The 21,225-nt window shown below is 47.0% G+C and overlaps 1 protein-coding gene across 1 annotated transcript in view; it reads left to right on the plus strand.

The window, feature by feature from the left end:
* Positions 1-17,160, plus strand: part of KCNK16 (potassium two pore domain channel subfamily K member 16) — a 44,058-nt gene extending 26,898 nt beyond the window's left edge. Inside the window, exons 2-5 of the mRNA XM_056568640.1 lie at positions 3,314-3,428; positions 5,105-5,271; positions 12,478-12,643; positions 16,706-17,160. Coding sequence (XP_056424615.1) covers positions 3,314-3,428; positions 5,105-5,271; positions 12,478-12,643; positions 16,706-16,923 — 666 coding nt within the window. The 3' untranslated portion in view covers positions 16,924-17,160. The remainder of the gene's footprint in view (positions 1-3,313; positions 3,429-5,104; positions 5,272-12,477; positions 12,644-16,705) is intronic.
* Positions 17,161-21,225: the final 4,065 nt, after the last annotated feature.

Below are 21,225 nucleotides of genomic sequence, written 5' to 3' on the forward strand. Positions count from 1 at the left end.
CAGTGGGATCTCACACAAGTGTCAGTGACTTGGAGTTACATTGTGTTGTTTAGTGTTCCCTTTATGTTTTTTTGAGTATATTGTGTATAATAGAACAGGAAGGGAAACAAAACATTTCCATAAAAATTACGGCAATTTAATAATCAAAAATATTTCCTTGTAATAAACTGTATTTTTGTGATAAAGACGATCTGATAGCGCGAACCATCCTTCGCACGCAGCTTCCCGCCGCCCCTGTAGGTGACATTTCCCTGCGGAGTCTTCACAAAGGTCATTGAGATAAACACAATGGCTGCCAGCAGAGCCCGCCGGGTGCCAGGAGGTAATTACCACAAATCAGGTAGCAACGAATCTGTAAACATCAAAGACAAATAAGATTCCAGACCCGGAAAACACAGAATCCGAGTGAGAGCTGATCCCGGCCACCGGCTCAACATCTGGAGGGATTTGGGAACTTTATTAGAAATGTGAAATGCTGCATAAGTGATTGTCGACTGAGCAATTGTTTTTGTAATATTGGGTTCAGTGCTAAAGCAGTGTATCTCAACCAGGGTGCCTCCAGCTGTTGCAAAACTACAACTCCCAGCATGCCCGGACAGCCGTTGGCTGTCCGGGCATGCTGGGTGTTGTAGTTTTGCAACAGCTGGAGGCACCCTGGTTGAGATACACTGTCCTAAAAGATAATTAGAAAAACAGCTCAGACTTCTAAGACACTTTTTTTTAGACACTTTTATCAACTAATAATAAACTGTATATTATATACTATTAAATAATTAACTATTCCAGGGTTATGAGATGTAAACTATAGACGAGCAAACCCCCCAAAATTTATTTTCAGAAGGTTCGCTGGATTCGGCTGTCAAATTTTATTCAGATTCAACAGCCCAATCGGACTCATACAGGAGCAGGGACACCGATCAAAGATAGGCGTCCCTGCTCCTGTATACTGAGCGGTGAAGCTAACATTGTATGCCTCTGTGCTCAGTTAACAATCAGTTCACTGCTTACCCCTGGGCGGTCAGACATATCAATCTGCCTGAAACCAAAACTTTTATGTTACCAGAGCTTTTTAAGGAATGAAAGCCGAGATGTGATTGGTTGGGCAAAACCTGACTTTTTTCGGTTTGAGGCAGATTGATAGGGCTGGGCCTTTATATGCAGCCGTCCATTGAATGTTAACGGAGCAGTGATGTATATAATGTCAGCTTCACTGCACATGCATATAGGAGCAGGGTGTCTTATCTTTGACAGGAGTCCCTGGTCCTGTATGAATCTGATTGGGCTGTTGATTCTCAAATGTTACCGCCTAATCGAGTGAACCCTCTCAAAAGGAATTTTGGCAAGTTTGCTCATCTTTAGTTCAAATGTCATATATTTGGATTAGTTAACAATTTAAATGAAAACTCCGGGATGCAAAACTTATCCCCTATACGATGGGAGAGCCAGAGATTGCCGAGTGCAGCGCTCCGACTCTCCCATAGAGCTGCATTGAAAGGGGGGGGGGGGGGTGTATTTGACACGCCCCATTTTGGTGGAGGGCTGGGGCCCCGCACAGGAGATCGCGGGGGGGCGGGGGTCCCAGCGGTCGGACCCCTGCATTCTGACACTTGTCCCCTATCCATAGGATAGGTTATAAGTTTTGTACTCCCGGAGTTCTCCTTTAATATTTTTCATTATTGGTTGATCTAAGACAGATAAATGTTACAGGAGTAGGGACTCCTATCTTTGACAGGGGTCCAATTCGGGGAATTAAATCTGGGCCATTGTGTGGCAACAAATCTAATGTATGATTCAGTCTACAAGAGCAGGGACTCCTGTCTTTAAATGGAAACTCTGCTCCTGTACGTGATTCACCAAAGTAAATCCCCAAAAACTGGGAGGAAAATTTGTAGCAAAATGCGTTTGTGATGATTCGATTCGTTGCAAAAAATTATATAGATTAACAATATTAAGCCCTTCATCCCCCTAGACCACCAGGGATACTCGCTATTAGCTTCTAGGCCGCCCTAGACCACCATGGATACTCGCTATTAGCTTCTAAGCCGCCCTAGACCACCAGGGATACTCGCTATTAGCTTCTAAGCTGCCCTAGACCACCTGGGATAATACGTGAATTTTCTCATTGACTTCTAAACAACTGTTTATTGATACTTTTCGGACTGTAGGATGAAGGGAATGACAGGACTCCCCTTCCCCCATGACATAGAGAATATTGCTTCCCCGTTAAAGAGGTACTCCGGCCCCAAGACATCTTATCCCCTATCCAAAGGATAGGGGATAAGATGTCTGATCGCGGGGGACCCGCCGCTGGTGACCCCCACAATCTAGCATGCAGCATCCACCTGTAAGCACTGCCAGAAGCGCTGGAGGCTCTCAGTGTTATGCCTCCCGACCACAGTCCCATAGACTTGCATTGAGGGGGCGGGGCATGACATCACACAGGGGCAGAGTCGGGAAGTCACGATACGTGACGCCCCCTCCCATAGACTTGCATTGAGGGGGCGGAGCATGACATCACATGGGGGCGGAGTTGTGAAGTCACGATACTCCGTCCCCGTGGTCGGGAGGCATAAGACTGAGAGCCTCCAGCGCTTCCGGCAGGGCTTACAGGTGGGTGCTGCATGCTAGATTTTGAGGGTCCCCAGTGGCAAGACCCCCGCGATCAGACATCTTATCCCCTATCCTTCGGATAGGTGATAAGATGTCTTGGAGCCGGAGTACCCCTTTAATGGCACATGGAATCACATACAAACTGCACCCCTTCCCCACCAAACATCTTAGCAAGGAGCTCAGCCAGTCACACTTTATGGTGGTCTGACCTACAGAACAAGGGTCCATGGACGGGGTAGTGGAGGGGCTGCTGAGAGCAGTATATAGGGCAACAGGATCGGTGACAGGAGATGAACATGGCGCTTACCGTATATATCCGGAACTAGTCATTATATTACCCTCAGCCCCCCATGTCATAGCCCACCCTGTTATATTGGGCTTTGCTCATCAGAGCTGACAATCTAATCTACTCACATTACCCTCCTGCATTAGAAAAAAGATAAAACAGACCCCTGGAGGGAAGACGTTCTGCTCCGGGAGGTCCTATTCCTCTATGGTAGAAGGCTCCCTCCCTCCTCAGAGGTCACTATGTCCTTCAACCCTACACTTGATCTAAGCCCTGCCCTCCACTTCCTGTGTTCCATCCTGGTCTCTCTGTTAGTAGAGATGGAATTCTCCTAACACCAGGCAGTGGTCAGCAGGAGGATTGATCAGACTTAATGGGACAAATCTCTGCTTGTGACTTCTCTTATCCCCTTAACAGATCATCACAGAGGCCTGGGAGAATGGGCTGAACCCCAAAGGGAACATCTCCAACCCCAGTAACTGGGACTTCAGCAGCTCCTTCTTCTTTGCTGGAACCGTCATCACTACGATAGGTAAATCTATGGATGCAAAAGTATTTTATGGGAAGTCACCGAAATGTGCTAAAATAATTTGATTACCCAGAAGGCACCACATGGCCACGGGTCCAATGCAATGACTATAGAAGCCATGAGGTTCCTCCTTCCAAATCTATTTAGGTTAATTTCAGTTCCAGGGAAAGTTGAATGACAACAAATATGGCCACCACTACTAAAGATATCTTAAAGCTGTACTCCGTCCCTAGACATCTTATCCCTCATCCAAAGGATAGGTGTGGTGACCCAGTACAGACTCACGTGTTCTTCTGTACTTCAGCCCATCCTGTGGGGCAGATTCTGCTTCAATGTCCATCTTGGACCCACTCTCCTCAGAACTATATTTCACAGTATTATACAAAGCTATGCAATGGTTAATGTATTGGTATTTTCTATGCACCTGTTACTTTAAGAAACCTGTTGTCATGGACCTTGTTGTTAGGGGAGTATGCAGAGGTGAACCATGTGACTTATCTGCCCAATGGGATCTCTCTAAATTGCTCCCATATATAATCAGAGTTCAGTTCTGCGGTCTTATACTGAGGTACAGTTGAGAGAAGTGAGGAGTCTGTCTGTGAGGTGATTCTGAGTGAGGCCTAGTCCAGGACCACGCGTCTACTACCAGTTAACCCCACGACCGAGGTGAAAGTCAAAGCCTGGCGGTAAGCACTACAGTCCGGGGATCAATTCAAGTCAAGTTAGTCAAATCCAAGTAACTCCAGTCTAGCGTGGACTACATACAAGTCAATTATATACAGCACAATCAACTATAAGTCCCAGCAAGCCGATAAGCTTCCCAAAGTTCACCCTGCATCTCCCTCACGCTAATCTGAGCTGTAACGGATTGTACCATCTTTCCAACCTCAGTAAAGCCAGTTATCCGTAACCTTGGGTCGGAGTAATTATTTGCCCCGTGCCTGGCACAGGAGAAGCTGGTCTACCTCGGGTGGTGTATAGGTCAACCATGCCGTGGCGTCACGAAAAGGTTTATTACACACATTACCCTCACCTGACACCACATAGGAGATAAGATGTCTGATCGCGGGGGTATGTACCGCTGGCGACCCTCGTGACCTCGGCAGCGGCACCCCAGACATCTGGAGCACAGAGCGAACTTCGCTCCGTGTCGGATGACTGGCGATGAAGGGCCGAGCCTCGTGATGTCACAGTCATGCCCCGCTTGTGATGTCACAGTCACGCCCCACTCGTGATGTCACAGTCACGCCTCGCTCATGATGTCACGGCCAAGCCCCCTCAATGCAAGCCTATGAGAGGGGGCGTGACAACCGTCACGCCCCCTCTCATAGACTTGCATTGAGGGGGCGTGGCCGCGACATCACGAGCCTCTGGAGCTGCACCTGACGCTTTAAATGAACGCCGGGTGCAGCAGGGGGATCGCGGGGGACCCCAGTGGCGGGACCCCCGCGATCAGACATCTTATCCCCTATCCTTTGGATAAGAGGCGCAGAGTACTCCTTTAAGGGTTTAAAAAAGCTGGGTGTTTGCTACAGTGTAAGATCACATTAATAAAAGGCGGTGCTTCTCCTTAAAGGGGGCGTTACTCCAAAAATATCTTATATGACGTATTAACCCATTAACGACTCACTGACTTAGATGTTGTGCTCTATACTAATTCTTCCCTCCCTGATCTCCAGGTTACGGTCACTTGTACCCGAGCACGACGGCCGGTCAGGTGTTCTGCGTCTTCTACGCTATCTTCGGGATCCCCCTCAATGTGGCGTTCCTGAACCAGATCGGTAAAGGCCTGAACCCCCACCTCATCATCCTCAGCAGATGCTCGCAGGACGCAGAAGGCTCGGGGGTAATCCGCCTCTACGTGTCTTGTGTCTGATTGTCTGACATTACAACTATGAGAAAACCGCTCTCAGGCCGCGTTCATACTGGAATTTCCGAACAAATTCCGTTCAGCAAAGCTTCCTAAACGGAACTGCGGAATTACAGCATTCTGCTGTGTGAACACGGCCTAAGACCGGAGACAGAGAGGACGGCTTACGCCAAAACGCGTCCTGTCCTTTACCTTGTCATGTAAATAAACCAAATACTTCTTCAAGAATATGTGGTGAGTGCCGGAGCTCTACTTTACTTATCCTCAGGACTGGTGCAAGGATTTTTGCCACCCCTTGACCCCACCTATTGGCGCCACCTTTTCACACGCACGACCTTACTACTGGGGTGACACACTGTAACAAACCTCCTCCTCATGTAATCTCCTTACTACTGGGGTGACACACTGTAACAAACCCCCTCCTCATGTAATCTCCTTACTACTGGGGTGACACACTGTAACAAACCTCCTCCTCATGTAACCTCCTTACTATTGGGGTGACACACTGTAACAAACCCCCTCCTCATGTAATCTCCTTACTACTGGGGTGACACACTGTAACAAACCTCCTCCTCATGTAACCTCCTTACTATTGGGGTGACACACTGTAACAAACCCCCTCCTCATGTAATCTCCTTACTACTGGGGTGACACACTGTAACAATCCTTCTCCTCATGTAATCTCCTTACTACTGGGGTGACACACTGTAACAAACCCCCTCCTCATGTAATCTCCTTACTACTGGGGTGACACACTGTAACAAACCTCCTCCTCATGTAATCTCCTTACTACTGGGGTGACACACTGTAACAAACCCCCTCCTCATGTAATCTCCTTACTACTGGGGTGACACACTGTAACAAACCTCCTCCTCATGTAACCTCCTTACTATTGGGGTGACACACTGTAACAAACCCCCTCCTCATGTAATCTCCTTACTACTGGGGTGACACACTGTAACAAACCTCCTCCTCATGTAACCTCCTTACTATTGGGGTGACACACTGTAACAAACCCCCTCCTCATGTAATCTCCTTACTACTGGGGTGACACACTGTAACAATCCTTCTCCTCATGTAATCTCCTTACTACTGGGGTGACACACTGTAACAAACCCTCTCCTCATGTAATCTCCTTACTACTGGGGTGACACACTGTAACAAACCTCCTCCTCATGTAATCTCCTTACTACTGGGGTGACACACTGTAACAAACCTCCTCCTCATGTAATCTCCTTACTACTGGGGTGACACACTGTAACAAACCTCCTCCTCATGTAATCTCCTACTACTGGGGTGACACACTGTAACAAACCTCCTCCTCATGTAATCTCCTTACTACTGGGGTGACACACTGTAACAAACCTCCTCCTCATGTAATCTCCTTACTACTGGGGTGACACACTGTAACAAACCTCATCCTCATGTAATCTCCTTACTACTGAGGTGGCACACTGTAACAAACCTCCTCCTCATGTAATCTCCTTACTATTGGGGTGAAACACTGTAACAAACCCCCTCCTCATGTAATTTCCTTACTACTGAGGTGACACACTGTAACAAACCTCCTCCTCATGCAATCTCCTTACTACTGGGGTGACACACTGTAACAAACCTCCTCCTCATGTAATCTTCTTACTATTGGGGTGAAACACTGTAACAAACCCCCTCCTCATGTAATTTCCTTACTACTGAGGTGACACACTGTAACAAACCTCCTCCTCATGCAATCTCCTTACTACTGGGGTGACACACTGTAACAATCCTCCTCCTCATGTAATCTCCTTACTACTGGGGTGACACACTGTAACAAACCCCCTCCTCATGTAATCTCCTTACTACTGGGGTGACACACTGTAACAAACCTCCTCCTCATGTAATCTCCTTACTAGTGGGGTGACACACTGTAACAAACCTCCTCCTCATGTAATCTCCTTACTACTGGTGTGACACACTGTAACAAACCGCCTCCTCATGTAATCTTCTTACTATTGGGGTGAAACACTGTAACAAACCCCCTCCTCATGTAATTTCCTTACTACTGAGGTGACACACTGTAACAAACCTCCTCCTCATGCAATCTCCTTACTACTGGGGTGACACACTGTAACAAACCTCCTCCTCATGTAATCTTCTTACTATTGGGGTGAAACACTGTAACAAACCCCCTCCTCATGTAATTTCCTTACTACTGAGGTGACACACTGTAACAAACCTCCTCCTCATGCAATCTCCTTACTACTGGGGTGACACACTGTAACAATCCTCCTCCTCATGTAATCTCCTTACTACTGGGTGACACACTGTAACAAACCCCCTCCTCATGTAATCTCCTTACTACTGGGGTGACACACTGTAACAAACCTCCTCCTCATGTAATCTCCTTACTAGTGGGGTGACACACTGTAACAAACCTCCTCCTCATGTAATCTCCTTACTACTGGGGTGACACACTGTAACAAACCTCCTCCTCATGTAATCTTCTTACTATTGGGGTGAAACACTGTAACAAACCCCCTCCTCATGTAATCTCCTTACTACTGGGGTGACACACTGTAACAAACCTCCTCCTCATGTAATCTCCTTACTACTGGGGAGACACACTGTAACAAACCTTCACCTCATGTAATCCCCTTACTACTGGGGAGACACACTGTAACAATCCTCCTCCTCATGTAATCTCCTTACTACTGGGGTGACACACTGTAACAAACCCCCTCCTCATGTGAAGGCGGTTCTGGGTGAGCGGGTGCTTCAGATGGTGGCTGGTTACTAACTTTCTTGCAGCGTGCAGAGCGGCGCCCCCCATTAAGAGGGCGCTCTAGGCAGCTGCCTATTTTGCCTATAGGCAGAACCGGCCCTGCTTATACTTAGGACTTCTTTACCACTTGCCCGTCCACCATTTACAGAAGTGCCGAGTTATATACATTACTCTAAGGCTAGAAGTGGACACAGTGTTTTTGTAAAGAAAAGATTTTTGGGGGGGACCATAAATGATGCAACGAGAAGTCAGTAGGAAATTTTGCAGAAATTCCGTTCAACAAAGTTTTGGTGGAATTCAGCCTTCTCTAAACACAGAATTCTTCTTAAAGGGGTACTCCACCTCTAGACATCTTGTCCCCTATCTAAAGTATAGGGGATAAGATGTCTGATCACGGAGGGTCCCGCTTATGGAAACCCCCACAATCTCGGCTGCGGCACCCCAGACATTCGGTGCACGGAGCGAACTGGCGATGCGGGGCGGAGGCTCAAGATGTCACGGCCATGCCCCCTCAATGCAAGTCTATGGAAGGGGGCGTGACATCCGTCACGCCCCCTCCCATAGACTTGCATTGAGGGGGTGTGGCCGTGACATAACGAGCCTCCGGCGCTGCACCCGACTCTCTAAACAAATGCCGGGTGCAGCAGGAAGATCACTGGGGGCCCCAGCGGCGTGACCCCCACGATCAGACATCTTATACTTTGGATAGGGAATAAGATGTCTAGGGGCGGAGTGCCCCTTTAAATTCAGGCCCCATTGAGTTCAATTGGATTCTACCAGCAATTCCCCATAATCCAATGTAGGATGACTGAGGTAAAGGAAAATCCGGATAAGTAGAATCATTAATAGAACACAACGCATTTCGAGGCTTAGGAGTCTCTTTTTCAAGTGGTATAGCGTGAATAAAAGAGACTCCTAAGCCTCGAAACGCGTTGTGTTCTATTAATGATTCTACTTATCCGGCCAATGTGTGGTGGTTCGCACCGGGAGAACCCAGGATTTTCCTTTACCTCAGTCATCCTACATTGGATTATGGGGAATTGCTGGTAGAATCCAATTGAACTCAATGGGGACTGAATTTAAAGGGGCACTCCGCCCCTAGACATCTTATTCCCTATCCAAAGGATAAGATGTCTGATCGTGGGGGTCCCGCTTCTGGGGCCCCCAATGATCTCCCTGCTGCACCCGGCATTCGTTTAGAGCGTCGGGTGCAGTGCCGGAGGCTCGTGACATCATGGCCACACCCCCTCAATGCAAGTCTATGGGAGGGGCGTGACAGAGGGGCGTGTCTAATACACAACCCCACAAGGTGAGTGTAAGGCATCTGTTACCTGTTTACGACACTGAAGCGGACGCACTGTCCTAGGAGAAGCTGCTCTCATTTTATCTTCCAGATCTTGCTACAGAATTTAACCATTGCGGCAAATTCCGTATTTTTTTATTTTTGCCGTCACGCCCCCTCCCATAGACTTGCATTGAGGGGGCTCCAGCATTCGGAACAGTTTGTTCCAAACGCTGAGCAGCGGAGTGCCCCTCCAGGAAAAACTTTATATATATATATATATATATATATATATATATATATATATAAATCAACTGGTTCCAGAAAGTTAAACAGATTTGTAAATTACTTCTATTAAAAAAATCTTAATCCTTCCAATAATTATCAGCTGCTGAAGTTGAGTTGTTCTTTTCTGTCTGGCAACAGTGCTCTCTGCTGACATCTCTGCTTGTCTCGGGAACTGCACAGAGTAGAAGAGGTTTGCTATGGGACAGACAGAGGTGTCAGCAGAGAGCACTTAGACAGAAAAGAACAACTCAACTTCGGCAGTTCATAAGTACTGAAAGGATTAAGATTTTTTAATAGAAGTCATTTACAAATCTGTTTAACATTCTGGAGCCAGTTGATATATAAAAAAAGTTTTTTCCTGGATAACCCCTTTAACAACCTACAGAAAAGTGAGAGTAACACGTGATCAGAGTTTATTTGTAGTGTGTAACCATGGAGATGCACAATTCTGCGGATGTGCTGTATACATAAAACGGTTTGGCTATTGGCAATTATGCTTCATTTCCTTTCTATGACTGCTTAAAGGGGTATTTCAGTGGAAAGCTTTTTTTTTTTTTTTTTAAATCACTTGGTGCCAGAAAGCAAAACAAATTTGAAAATTACTTCAATTAAAAATCTTAACCCTTCCAGGACTTATCAGCTGCTGTATGCTCCAGAGGAAGTTGTGTATTCCTTTTCATTCTGACCACAGTGCTCTCTGCTGACACCTCTGTCCATGTCAGGAACTTTCCAGAGTAGGAGAGGTTTGCTATGGGGATTTGCTCCTAGTCTGGACAATTCCTGACATGGACAGAGGTGTCAGCAGAGAGCACTGTGGTCAGACAGAACAGAAATTCAAATAGAAATGAACTTCCTGAGGAGCATACAGCAGCTGATAAGTACTGGAAGGATTAAGATTTTTTAATAGAAGTAATTTACAAATCTGTTTTACTTTCTGGCACCAGTTGATAAAAAAAAAAAATTCAACTGGAGTACCCCGAAGTATCGTGCACAAAAACGTAGCCCCCATCCAAACAATAGGGGACAATTTTTACATTGCAGGGGAGGGGGTTGGGGGTCCGACTGCTGGAGACCCCGATTCTCCCCAGAAATGGAGCGTGTCCACCCCCGCACAACGCGGCAGCTGACACGCCCCCTCCATATATGGGATCCAGAGATCCAGCTTTTGGCTATCTCCGTTATCCCCATAGAGATCCATAGGACGGTGTGTGGTGGCCGCTGCTTCCTGCAGGGGTTGTCACCCTCTCTTCCTGGGGAGAATCGGGGTCCTTTGTATAGTGGATACATTTTTGTGCAAGATACTTCTCCTTTAAAGGGGTACTCCGGTGAAAAACTTTTTTTTTTTAATTCAACTGGTGCTAGAAAGTTAAACAGATTTGTAAATTACTTCTATTAAAAAAAATCTTAATCCTTCCAGTACTTATTAGCTGCTGAATACTACAGAGGAAATTATTTTCTTTTTGAAACACAGAGCTCTCTGCTGACATCACGAGCACAGTGCTCTCTGCTGACATCTCTGTCCATTTTAGGAACTGTCCAGAGTAGGAGAAAATCCCCATAGCAAACATATTATGTTCTGGACAGTTCCTAAAATGGACAGAGATGTCAGCAGAGAGCACTGTGCTCGTGATGTCAGCAGAGAGCACTGTGTTCCAAAAAGAAAATAATTTCCTCTGTAGTATTCAGCAGCTAATAAGTACTGGAAGGATTAAGATTTTTTAATAGAAGTAATTTACAAATCTGTTTAACTTTCTGGCACCAGTTGATTAAAAAAAAAAAGTTTTTCACCGGAGAACCCCTTTAAGTGTACCGCACCCTACAATTCAATGTGACCAGTGGTGATGACCCCCATATAAGTCAATGTGACCTGTGGTGATGACCCCCATATAAGTCAATGTGACCTGTGGTGATGACCCCCTTATAAGTCAATGTGACCTGTGGCGATGACCCCCATATAAGTCAATGTGACCTGTGGGGATGACCCCCATATAAGTCAATGTGACCTGTGATGATGACCCCCATATAAGTCAATGTGACCTGTGGTGATGACCCCCATATAAGTCAATGTGACCTGTGGTGATGACCCCCATATAAGTCAATGTGACCTGTGGTGATGACCCCCATATAAGTCAATGTGACCTGTGGTGATGACCCCCATATAAGTCAATGTGACCTGTGGGGATGACCCCCATATAAGTCAATGTGACCTGTGGTGATGACCCCCTTATAAGTCAATGTGACCTGTGGCGATGACCCCCATATAAGTCAATGTGACCTGTGGGGATGACCCCCATATAAGTCAATGTGACCTGTGATGATGACCCCCATATAAGTCAATGTGACCTGTGGTGATGACCCCCATATAAGTCAATGTGACCTGTGGTGATGACCCCCATATAAGTCAATGTGACCTGTGGTGATGACCCCCATATAAGTCAATGTGACCTGTGGTGATGACCCCCATATAAGTCAATGTGACCTGTGATGATGACCCCCATATAAGTCAATGTGACCTGTGGTGATGACCCCCATATAAGTCATGTGACCTGTGGTGATGACCCCCATATAAGTCAATGTGACCTGTGGTGATGACCCCCATATAAGTCAATGTGACCTGTGGTGATGACCCCCATATAAGTCAATGTGACCTGTGGTGATGACCCCCATATAAGTCAATGTGACCTGTGATGATGACCCCCATATAAGTCAATGTGACCTGTGTTGATGACCCCCATATAAGTCAATGTGACCTGTGGTGATGACCCCCATATAAGTCAATGTGACCTGTGGTGATGACCCCCATATAAGTCAATGTGACCTGTGGTGATGACCTCGTACCCTTCTCCCCCAGGTGATGAAGCTGCTGCTGATGGGCCTCTTCCTCACCACCGGCTCCGTCCTCTTCCTCGTCTTTCCCCCCATGATCTTCAGCTATGTGGAAGGCTGGAGTTACGGAGAGGGGTTCTACTTCGCCTTCATTACGCTCAGCACCATTGGGTTCGGAGAGTACGTATTAGGTAACTGCACTGAAGACCACCGCTACAGGAGACGCCAAGGAGCCACTGATCCAGCAGGGGGCGCTAGGACATGTCATCTTACAGACTGGATGTGACTGGAGTTAAAGGGGTACTCTACTGGCCAGAATTCAGAACATGTAGTTCCGAACACTGTGTGCACACTGCAGGGTTGACCACGCCCCCTTGTGCCACCAGGCCACGCCTCCTCAATGCAAGTCTATGGGAGGGGGCGTGATGGCCGTCACGCCCCCCTCCCATAGACTTGCATTGGGGGGGCGTGGCCTGACGGCATGAGGGGGCATGGCCGACCCCCGCAGCGTGCACACAGTGTTCGGAACTACATGTTCCAGTGGAATACCCCTTTACATTTTTGGGGCATTGGCTGCTATTTCCCTATATACTGTATGGGGTTAAAGGGGTATTCTGGATTGGGACGCCGGGGCATGAGGACATCAGCATGTGCTTCATGCATTGTCTTTGGGAGCTCTGGAGATACCCAAGTACATTGCTCCCATATGATACGTTTTTAGGGTCTGCAATACCCCTTTAATGTTTTGGATCCTAAAACTCAGTGTTTCCTAACCAGCGCGCTTCCAGTTTATCCAGAAATAGTCGTTTTGCGCCAACTGGCTGTAAATTACGGGTTGCAGGAACACAGCCCAGGCTGTTTATCTGTCCTGTAGTTAAGCTCCGCCCCCTCTTTCATGTGTTCTGTCTTGATCCGCTCTGTTACCAGAGACAGAATTCCCCTAACAACGGGTATTAAACAGCAGAGAAGTGAGACACCTAGTGGCCAAGACTATAGAGCTCTTTTTTTTTTCTGGGATAATGAGTAGTTTTTGGGAAAATGAATCTTATAGATATTTTATAAATCATATAGATCATTACACAGAGGAAAATGCTTGGAGTTGTAGTTTTGCAATATCTGGAGTCACATTGGTTGGGAAACACTGGTGTAGACTCTCTGGGAGAGGCAGACAGGCTCACAGATTGCAGTTACACAGATCAGGCTCTCTCTCTGTCCTGTAACTAAGCCCTGACCCCTTATGGTGTTATGTCTTGACTATTTCTGTTACAAGAGACAGAATTCCCCTAACAACAGACAGTGAACAGCAAAGAGGTGAGATGCCTAGTAGCTGTTTTTCTTGGGTCAGGGGAAGTTGTTGGAAAATTAAGTTTACAATTTTTTTTTAGGAATCACATAGAAATGCTGGGAGTTGTAGTTTATGTAACAGCTGAAGGCACACTGGTTAGGAAACACTGATGTGAACTCTCTGGAGGAGGCAGACAGACTCAGAGGTTGCAGGTACACGGCCCAGGCTCCCTCTCTGTCCTGCAGCTGAGCTCCAAGTCCCACTAGGGGGCATTAATATCAGTTTTCTATATCTTATTGGGCCAAATCTGGAGATTAGTTACAATTGTATCGAGTCTGGACAATACATTTTAGCTGCACTGATACATTGTAACAAACAGGGAGACAGGAGGGAAACATGTTCTGATTGTAACACACAAAGGATCGGAGTCCATGACACAGTTCACCTCCCATATATTGATATGTTAGTTACCTCCACTTTTATACTCTTGTCACCTCCAGAGCTGCAACCACAATGCTGCAGGCTGCCATTTGGAATGTGTTGGCACCACAGACATTCCCCTCAGATATAAACCCATAATAGTAGTAATTCTTTTATTTATAATGCACCAACATATTCCATAGCACTGTACAGAACTCGGGGGGCACAATCATGACTGTGACTGCAGCTCTGGATGTGACTGGAGTATAAGAAAAGTGAATACAGCTCTGGATGTGACTGGAGTATAAGAAAAGTGAATACAGCTCTGGATGTGACTGGAGAATAAGAATAGTGAATACAGCTCTGGAGGTGACTGGAGTATAAGAATAGTGAATGCAGCTCTGGAGGTGACTGGAGTATAAGAATAGTGAATACAGCTCTGGATGTGACTGGAGTATAAGAATAGTGAATACAGCTCTGGATGTGACTGGAGTATAAGAATAGTGAATACAGCTCTGGAGGTGACTGGAGTATAAGAATAGTGAATACAGCTCTGGATGTGACTGGAGAATAAGAATAGTGAATACAGCTCTGGAGGTGACTGGAGTATAAGAATAGTGAATGCAGCTCTGGATGTGACTGGAGTATAAGAATAGTGAATACAGCTCTGGAGGTGACTGGAGTATAAGAATAGGGAATACAGCTCTGGAGGTGACTGGAGTATAAGAACAGTAAATACAGCTCTGGAGTTGACTGGAGTATAAGTATAGTGAATGCAGCTCTGGAGGTGACTGGAGTATAAGAATAGTGAATGCAGCTCTGGAGGTGACTGGAGTATAAGAATAGTGAATGCAGCTCTGGGCATGACTGGAGTATAAGAATAGTGACTACTGCTCTGGATGTGACTGGAGTATAAGAATAGTGAATGCAGCTCTGGATGTGACTGGAGAATAAGAATAGTGAATACAGCTCTGAAGGTGACTGGAGTATAAGAATAGTGAATACAGCTCTGGATGTGACATGGGTATAAGAATAGTGAATACAGCTCTGGAGGTGACTGGAGTATAAGAATAGTGAATACAGCTCTGGAGGTGACTGGAGTATAAGAATAGTGAATACAGCTCTAGAGGAGACTGGAGTATAAGAATAGTGAATACAGCTCTGGAGGTGACTGGAGTATAAGAATAGTGAATACAGATCTGGAGGTGACTGGAGTATAGGAATAGTGAATACAGCTCTGGATGTGACTGGAGTATAAGAATAGTGAATGCAGCTCTGGAGGTGACTGGAGTATAAGAATAGTGAATGCAGCCCTGGATGTGACTGGAGAATAAGAATAGTGAATACAGCTCTGGATGTGACTGGAGTATAAGAATAGTGAATACAGCTCTGGAGGTGACTGGAGTATAAGAATAGTGAATACAGCTCTAGAGGTGACTGGAGTTTAAGAATAGTGAATACAGCTCTGGAGGTGACTGGAGTATAAGAATAGTGAATACAGATCTGGAGGTGACTGGAGTATAGGAATAGTGAATACAGCTCTGGATGTGACTGGAGTATAAGAATAGTGAATGCAGCTCTGGATGTGACTGGAGAATAAGAATAGTGAATACAGCTCTGGATGTGACTGGAGTATAAGAATAGTGAATACAGCTCTGGAGGTGACTGGAGTATAAGAATAGTGAATACAGCTCTGGAGGTGACTGGAGTATAAGAATAGTGAATGCAGCTCAGGAGGTGACTGGAGTATAAGAATAGTGAATACAGCTCTGGATGTGACTGGAGTATAAGAATAGTGAATACAGCTCTGGAGGTGACTGGAGTATAAGAATAGTGAATGCAGCTCTGGATGTGACTGGAGAACAAGAATAGTGAATACAGCTCTGGATGTGACTGGAGAATAAGAATAGTGAATACAGCTCTGGAGATGACTAGAGTATAATAATAATAGTGAATACAGCTCTGGAGGTGACTGGAATATAAGAATAGTAAATACAGCTCTGGAGGTGACTGGAGTATAAGAATAGTGAATACAGCTCTGGATGTGACTGGAGTATAAGAATAGTGAATACAGATCTGGAGGTGACTGGAGTATAAGAATAGTGAATACAGATCTGGAGGTGACTAGAGTATAAGAATAGTGAATACAGCTCTGGATGTGACTGGAGTATAAGAATAGTGAATACAGCTCCGGAGGTTACTGGAGTATAAGAATAGTGAATACAGCTCTGGAGGTGCCTGGAGAATAAGAATAGTGAATTCAGCTCTGGAGATGACTGGAGTATAATAATAGTGAATACAGCTCTGGAGGTGACTGGAGTATAAGAATAGTGAATGCAGCTCTGGAGGTGACTGGAGTATAAGAATAGTGAATACAGCTCTGGAGGTGACTGGAGTATAAGAATAGTGAATGCTGCTTTGGATGTGACTGGAGTGTAAGAATAATAAATGCTGCTTTGGATGTGATTGGAGTATAGGCTGTGATGATGTCATATGTGAAATGATGATAATTGTAGCAATATATGACGTCTCTCCCCATCGTTTCCAGGTACTGATCCCAGTAAACACTACATCTCCATCTACCGGAGCCTGGCGGCGCTGTGGATCATCTTCGGCTTGGCGTGGCTCTCCATGGTCTTTAACCTGGTAGCAGAAATGGTGGAAAAGTTAATCCACCGGAGGATGCACAGAAGTCACGTGACTAAGGAGGAGGCGGCGGTGCAGAAGACAGAGGAACAAAATGTCCAGCGCAGGGTCCAGTTCTAGGGTCTTCAGGTGGGACGTTCGGCCCGTATTATGGCCACAAGGGGACAGGACAATGCCACATATCAATGTACAGAACTGGTCATCAGGGATGGACTGGGGGTCCGCAGCCGTGACATCACCATCTGATGACCTCACCGCTCTGCCATCTGATGACATCACCGCTCTGCCATCAGATGACCTCACCGCTCTGCCATCTGATACATCACTACTCTGCCATCTGATGACCTCACCGCTCTGCCATCTGATGACATCACCGCTCTGCCATCTGATACATCACCGCTCTGCCATCTGATGACCTCACCGCTCTGCCATCTGATACATCACCGCTCTGCCATCTGATGACATCACCGCTCTGCCATCTGATGACCTCACCGCTCTGCCATCTGATACATCACCGCTCTGCCATCTGATGACATCACCGCTCTGCAATCTGATGACATCACCGCTCTGCCATCTGATACATCACCGCTCTGCCATCTGATGACCTCACCGCTCTGCCATCTGATGACCTCACTGCTCTGCCATCTGATGACCTCACTGCTCTGCCATCTGATGACCTCACCGCTCTGCCATCTGATACATCACCGTTCTGCCATCTGATGACCTCACCGCTCTGCCATCTGATACATCACCGCTCTGCCATCTGATGACCTCACCGCTCTGCCATCTGATACATCACCGCTCTGCCATCTGATGACCTCACCGCTCTGCCATCTGATGACCTCACCGCTCTGCCATCTGATACATCACCGCTCTGCCATCTGATGACCTCACCGCTCTGCCATCTGATGACCTCACTGCTCTGCCATCTGATGACATCACCGCTCTGCCATCTGATGACATCACCGCTCTGCCATCTGATGACATCACCGCTCTGCCATCTGATGACATCAACGCTCTGCCATCTGATGACATCACCGCTCTGCCATCTGATGACATCACCGCTCTGCCATCTGATACATCACCGCTCTGCCATCTGATGACATCACCGCTCTGCCATCTGATGACATCACATCATACAAGATTCCTTTACATCGGAATTATGGAGTCTTTATTGTTTTAGTGGGACAACTCTGATCCTGAATAAGGAGAATATTCCAGCCCCATAGAGAAGCCATGGCAGAGGACATGTGCCCGCCCCAACACCAGACCATCACCTATTACTGTACCAATGGGACCCGGGGGGCACCATGACTTATACAGATACAGAAAGTCACAGAAGGTTTGGATTATGAAGGTTGGGGTGTACTTCTTGGGGTCTCATGATATGTATTGTTGATGCTGTATGGTGGACATGGTGACTCTTGTTACTAGAGATGAACAGGAAGCCTTGATTTAGCTCTACAGGACAGTACGGACCAGTGTTTCCTACCCAGTGATCCTCCGGCTGTTGTTTAGCAACATCTGAAAGCTCACTGGTTAACAATCACTGGTGTAGACTCTCTGGAGGAGGCAGACAGGCTCACATATTGCAGGTATACAGCCCAGGCTCGCTATCTGTACTGTAGCTAAGCCCCGCCCCCACTTCATGTGTTCTGTCTTGGTCTCCCTGGAGACAGAATTCCCCTAACAACAGGCAGTGAACTGCAGAGAGGTGAGATACCTAGTAGCCAAGACTAGAGCCGCTTTGTCCTGGGGTAAGGAGTCATTTTTGGTAGATGAATTGATTTACAAATAAGTTAAAAATCAAATTGAGGGAAGGGGTTGGATACGACTCTTTAATCCTGAATTCACTAATCGTTTTAGGACAATGGGTTTTATTAATTGGAAATCCCTTTTAATGGACTAAAACTGTCTATTGCAGGACCTAGGGAGCGCTTCATGAATGGGTTCCGAATGCTGGGTGCGGGCTGCAGGGGTCGTAATGTCACAGCCACGCCCCTAGTGATGTCTCGGCCATGCCCCCTCAATGCAAGTCTAAGGGAGGGGGTGTGGTGGCCATCGTGCCCCCTTCCCATAGACTTGCATTGAGGGGGCGTGGCCGTGACGTCATGACCCCTGCAGCCCGCACCCATTGTTTGGAACTAAATGTTTTGAACGCTTGGGCAGCGGAGTGCCCCTTTAAAACGCAGTTTGTTACAATGTATCTGTGGTGGCCCAGTACAGGAGTTGCACCCCTGTACCCTAGCTGTCCTGTCAGGCAGCCTCCATAAAGTGTAACCATGGGCCCATTGTACCTGTTCCCCTTGTATAGTTATCTTTATACTGTGTATTGTATATAAAAGTGTTATGTCTTTAAGAATAGTTGACATGTGATTAACCTGTTGTCATGTGATTGTAACCCAGTGAGGTATCAGTGACCATGTAACCTTAGGGTGACCTATGGGACCCCTCCTAGTCCCCCCCATATAAGCCCTGGGTGGAGCCTCTGCTCTCTCTCTTGTAGCTGAGTTGCAGTGAGGTCAGGTCCTGCTAGAGTGTCTGAAGTCCAGTGCCCACAGGTCAAGTCAGAGCCTGGTAAGCTACAGAAGGGGTGAAGTCAGTCATAGTCTGTCATATTCAAGTCAGTCCAAGTCATCCTGTCTCAAGTCAGTGTGGCCTGCATCCAAATAGTCCAAGTCCTCTATAAGTCCCAGCAAGCCCTAAGGTCTCTAAAATCACTGGTCACCTCTGTGGGCCTAGCCAAGCTGTATAGACTGGTACATCTGTCTAACTCAGTAAAGCTGCCGTTGTTCTGTAACTTGGCATCGGAGTCATTATTTGCCCCTGTGCCTAGCTCAGGATCCAGCGGTATACCTTCGGGTGGTGTAGAGGATAAACCAGGCCCTGGCGTCACGAACACAAGTAGTTACTGACATCAGCCCCTAGGGTAGTTCAATCTTCCCTCATCACACCCTCATCACAACTTTTGGCATCCTACGAACAGGAAACGGGTGTGTGCCTTATGCCTAAAGTACCCCACCAGTCTGAACTGTGTCCAGTATTTCAGAGTAAAACGCACAAGCGTACGACAAAAATTGCGCCAGAAAGTGTACAGGACTTTGTCAGTGAAAGGTGTTTAACCCGAGGCGCTTGTGAAATTGAGGGGGTGGTGAAGAGAGGACTGTTATTTGCCATTGTGAACTGTAGAGAGTCGGTACCTGAAAGGGTTCACTTGGTCCAATGTTTCCCGAGCGCGCGAGCGGTCACAGCTCAGCCCCGTCAGTCCCCAGCAGTGACGCCTCTTCAGTGCTGCAAGGAGGAACCAAAGAGCCGCCCTGTGTTGCACAGAGGAATATTTTGCCGACCGGACCAAAACCAGAAGTTCCTTGGGCGCAGCCATATTGGAGGCTCCGGCTGCTGCGCTCATCTCCGCTGTTATCTGTCAAGCACCCGCTGCAGCGCAAACTCTGCAAACACCATCGATTGTCAGTATCAAGTCTCCAGTGCCAGTAGCTATCAGTATTACCACGTTATGCCCCGCGTGAGACTATCCATAACCGTGTGCCTGCAAAATAGAGGGAGAGTATCCATTACAGTATCCCCATTAATCAAGTCAAAGCCACTGCAGCGCTTCAGCAAGCATCTTAAGGGGGAACGTACCTTATTTCTCCTAAAGCGACAGCGCACTCAAAAATCAACAGAATGTCTGAACCCAGTTCTCCAGATCAAGCAGGCGTCAGCGCCGCTTCATCTCCAGCAGCGAGGTCGTCGCCTGCTCCAGTAGCCAGGGCCTTGTCCCCCCTGCCTGCAGTCAGCATCAACAGTCCTGGTGTTCCAGCGTCTGCACAGGTATTCATGGGGAATCCTGTCCTCCCTATCTACAATGGAGACCCCTTCACCTTGAGGGATTTTAAAGAAAGGATCCAGAGTTTGTTTGTCTTCTACTCTTTCCCCCCTAATCAACAGGTGCAATTGCAAACAGAACAACTCCAGGGACCAGCGCTAGAGGAAGTCCGCACCTGGCCCGCCTCCGAGAAGGCGACTGTAGAGCAGATCTTTGAAGGACTGTACCAGGTATTTGAGTCACATTCTCCATCAGAGGTAAGTCTACAGCTGTATGAAAGGCGACAGAAGCCAGGTGAGACCTTGAGAGCATATGCCGTAGCCCTACAGAATGCCCTAGAGACTGTCCAAAAAATAGATGGTATAACTCCCGAGCAGGGCAACAAGGTGTTTATGGACAGATTTATTGATGGAGCTTATAATAAGTGGGATAAAGGCCCAGCTGCGAATGTTAGCAGTCCAAAACCCCTACATGTCATTCCCCGCTTTCAAAAGACTGGCTATCCAAGCGATTGAGTCCGGGACTGAGTTAGAGGAAGTTTGTGCACCCCTTACACCCGTTCAAGAGCCACTAGGGGTGGTAGCCAGATCTATATC

This window comes from Hyla sarda, chromosome 3 (assembly GCF_029499605.1).
Source record: "Hyla sarda isolate aHylSar1 chromosome 3, aHylSar1.hap1, whole genome shotgun sequence".
Taxonomy (NCBI): Eukaryota; Metazoa; Chordata; class Amphibia; order Anura; family Hylidae; genus Hyla; species Hyla sarda.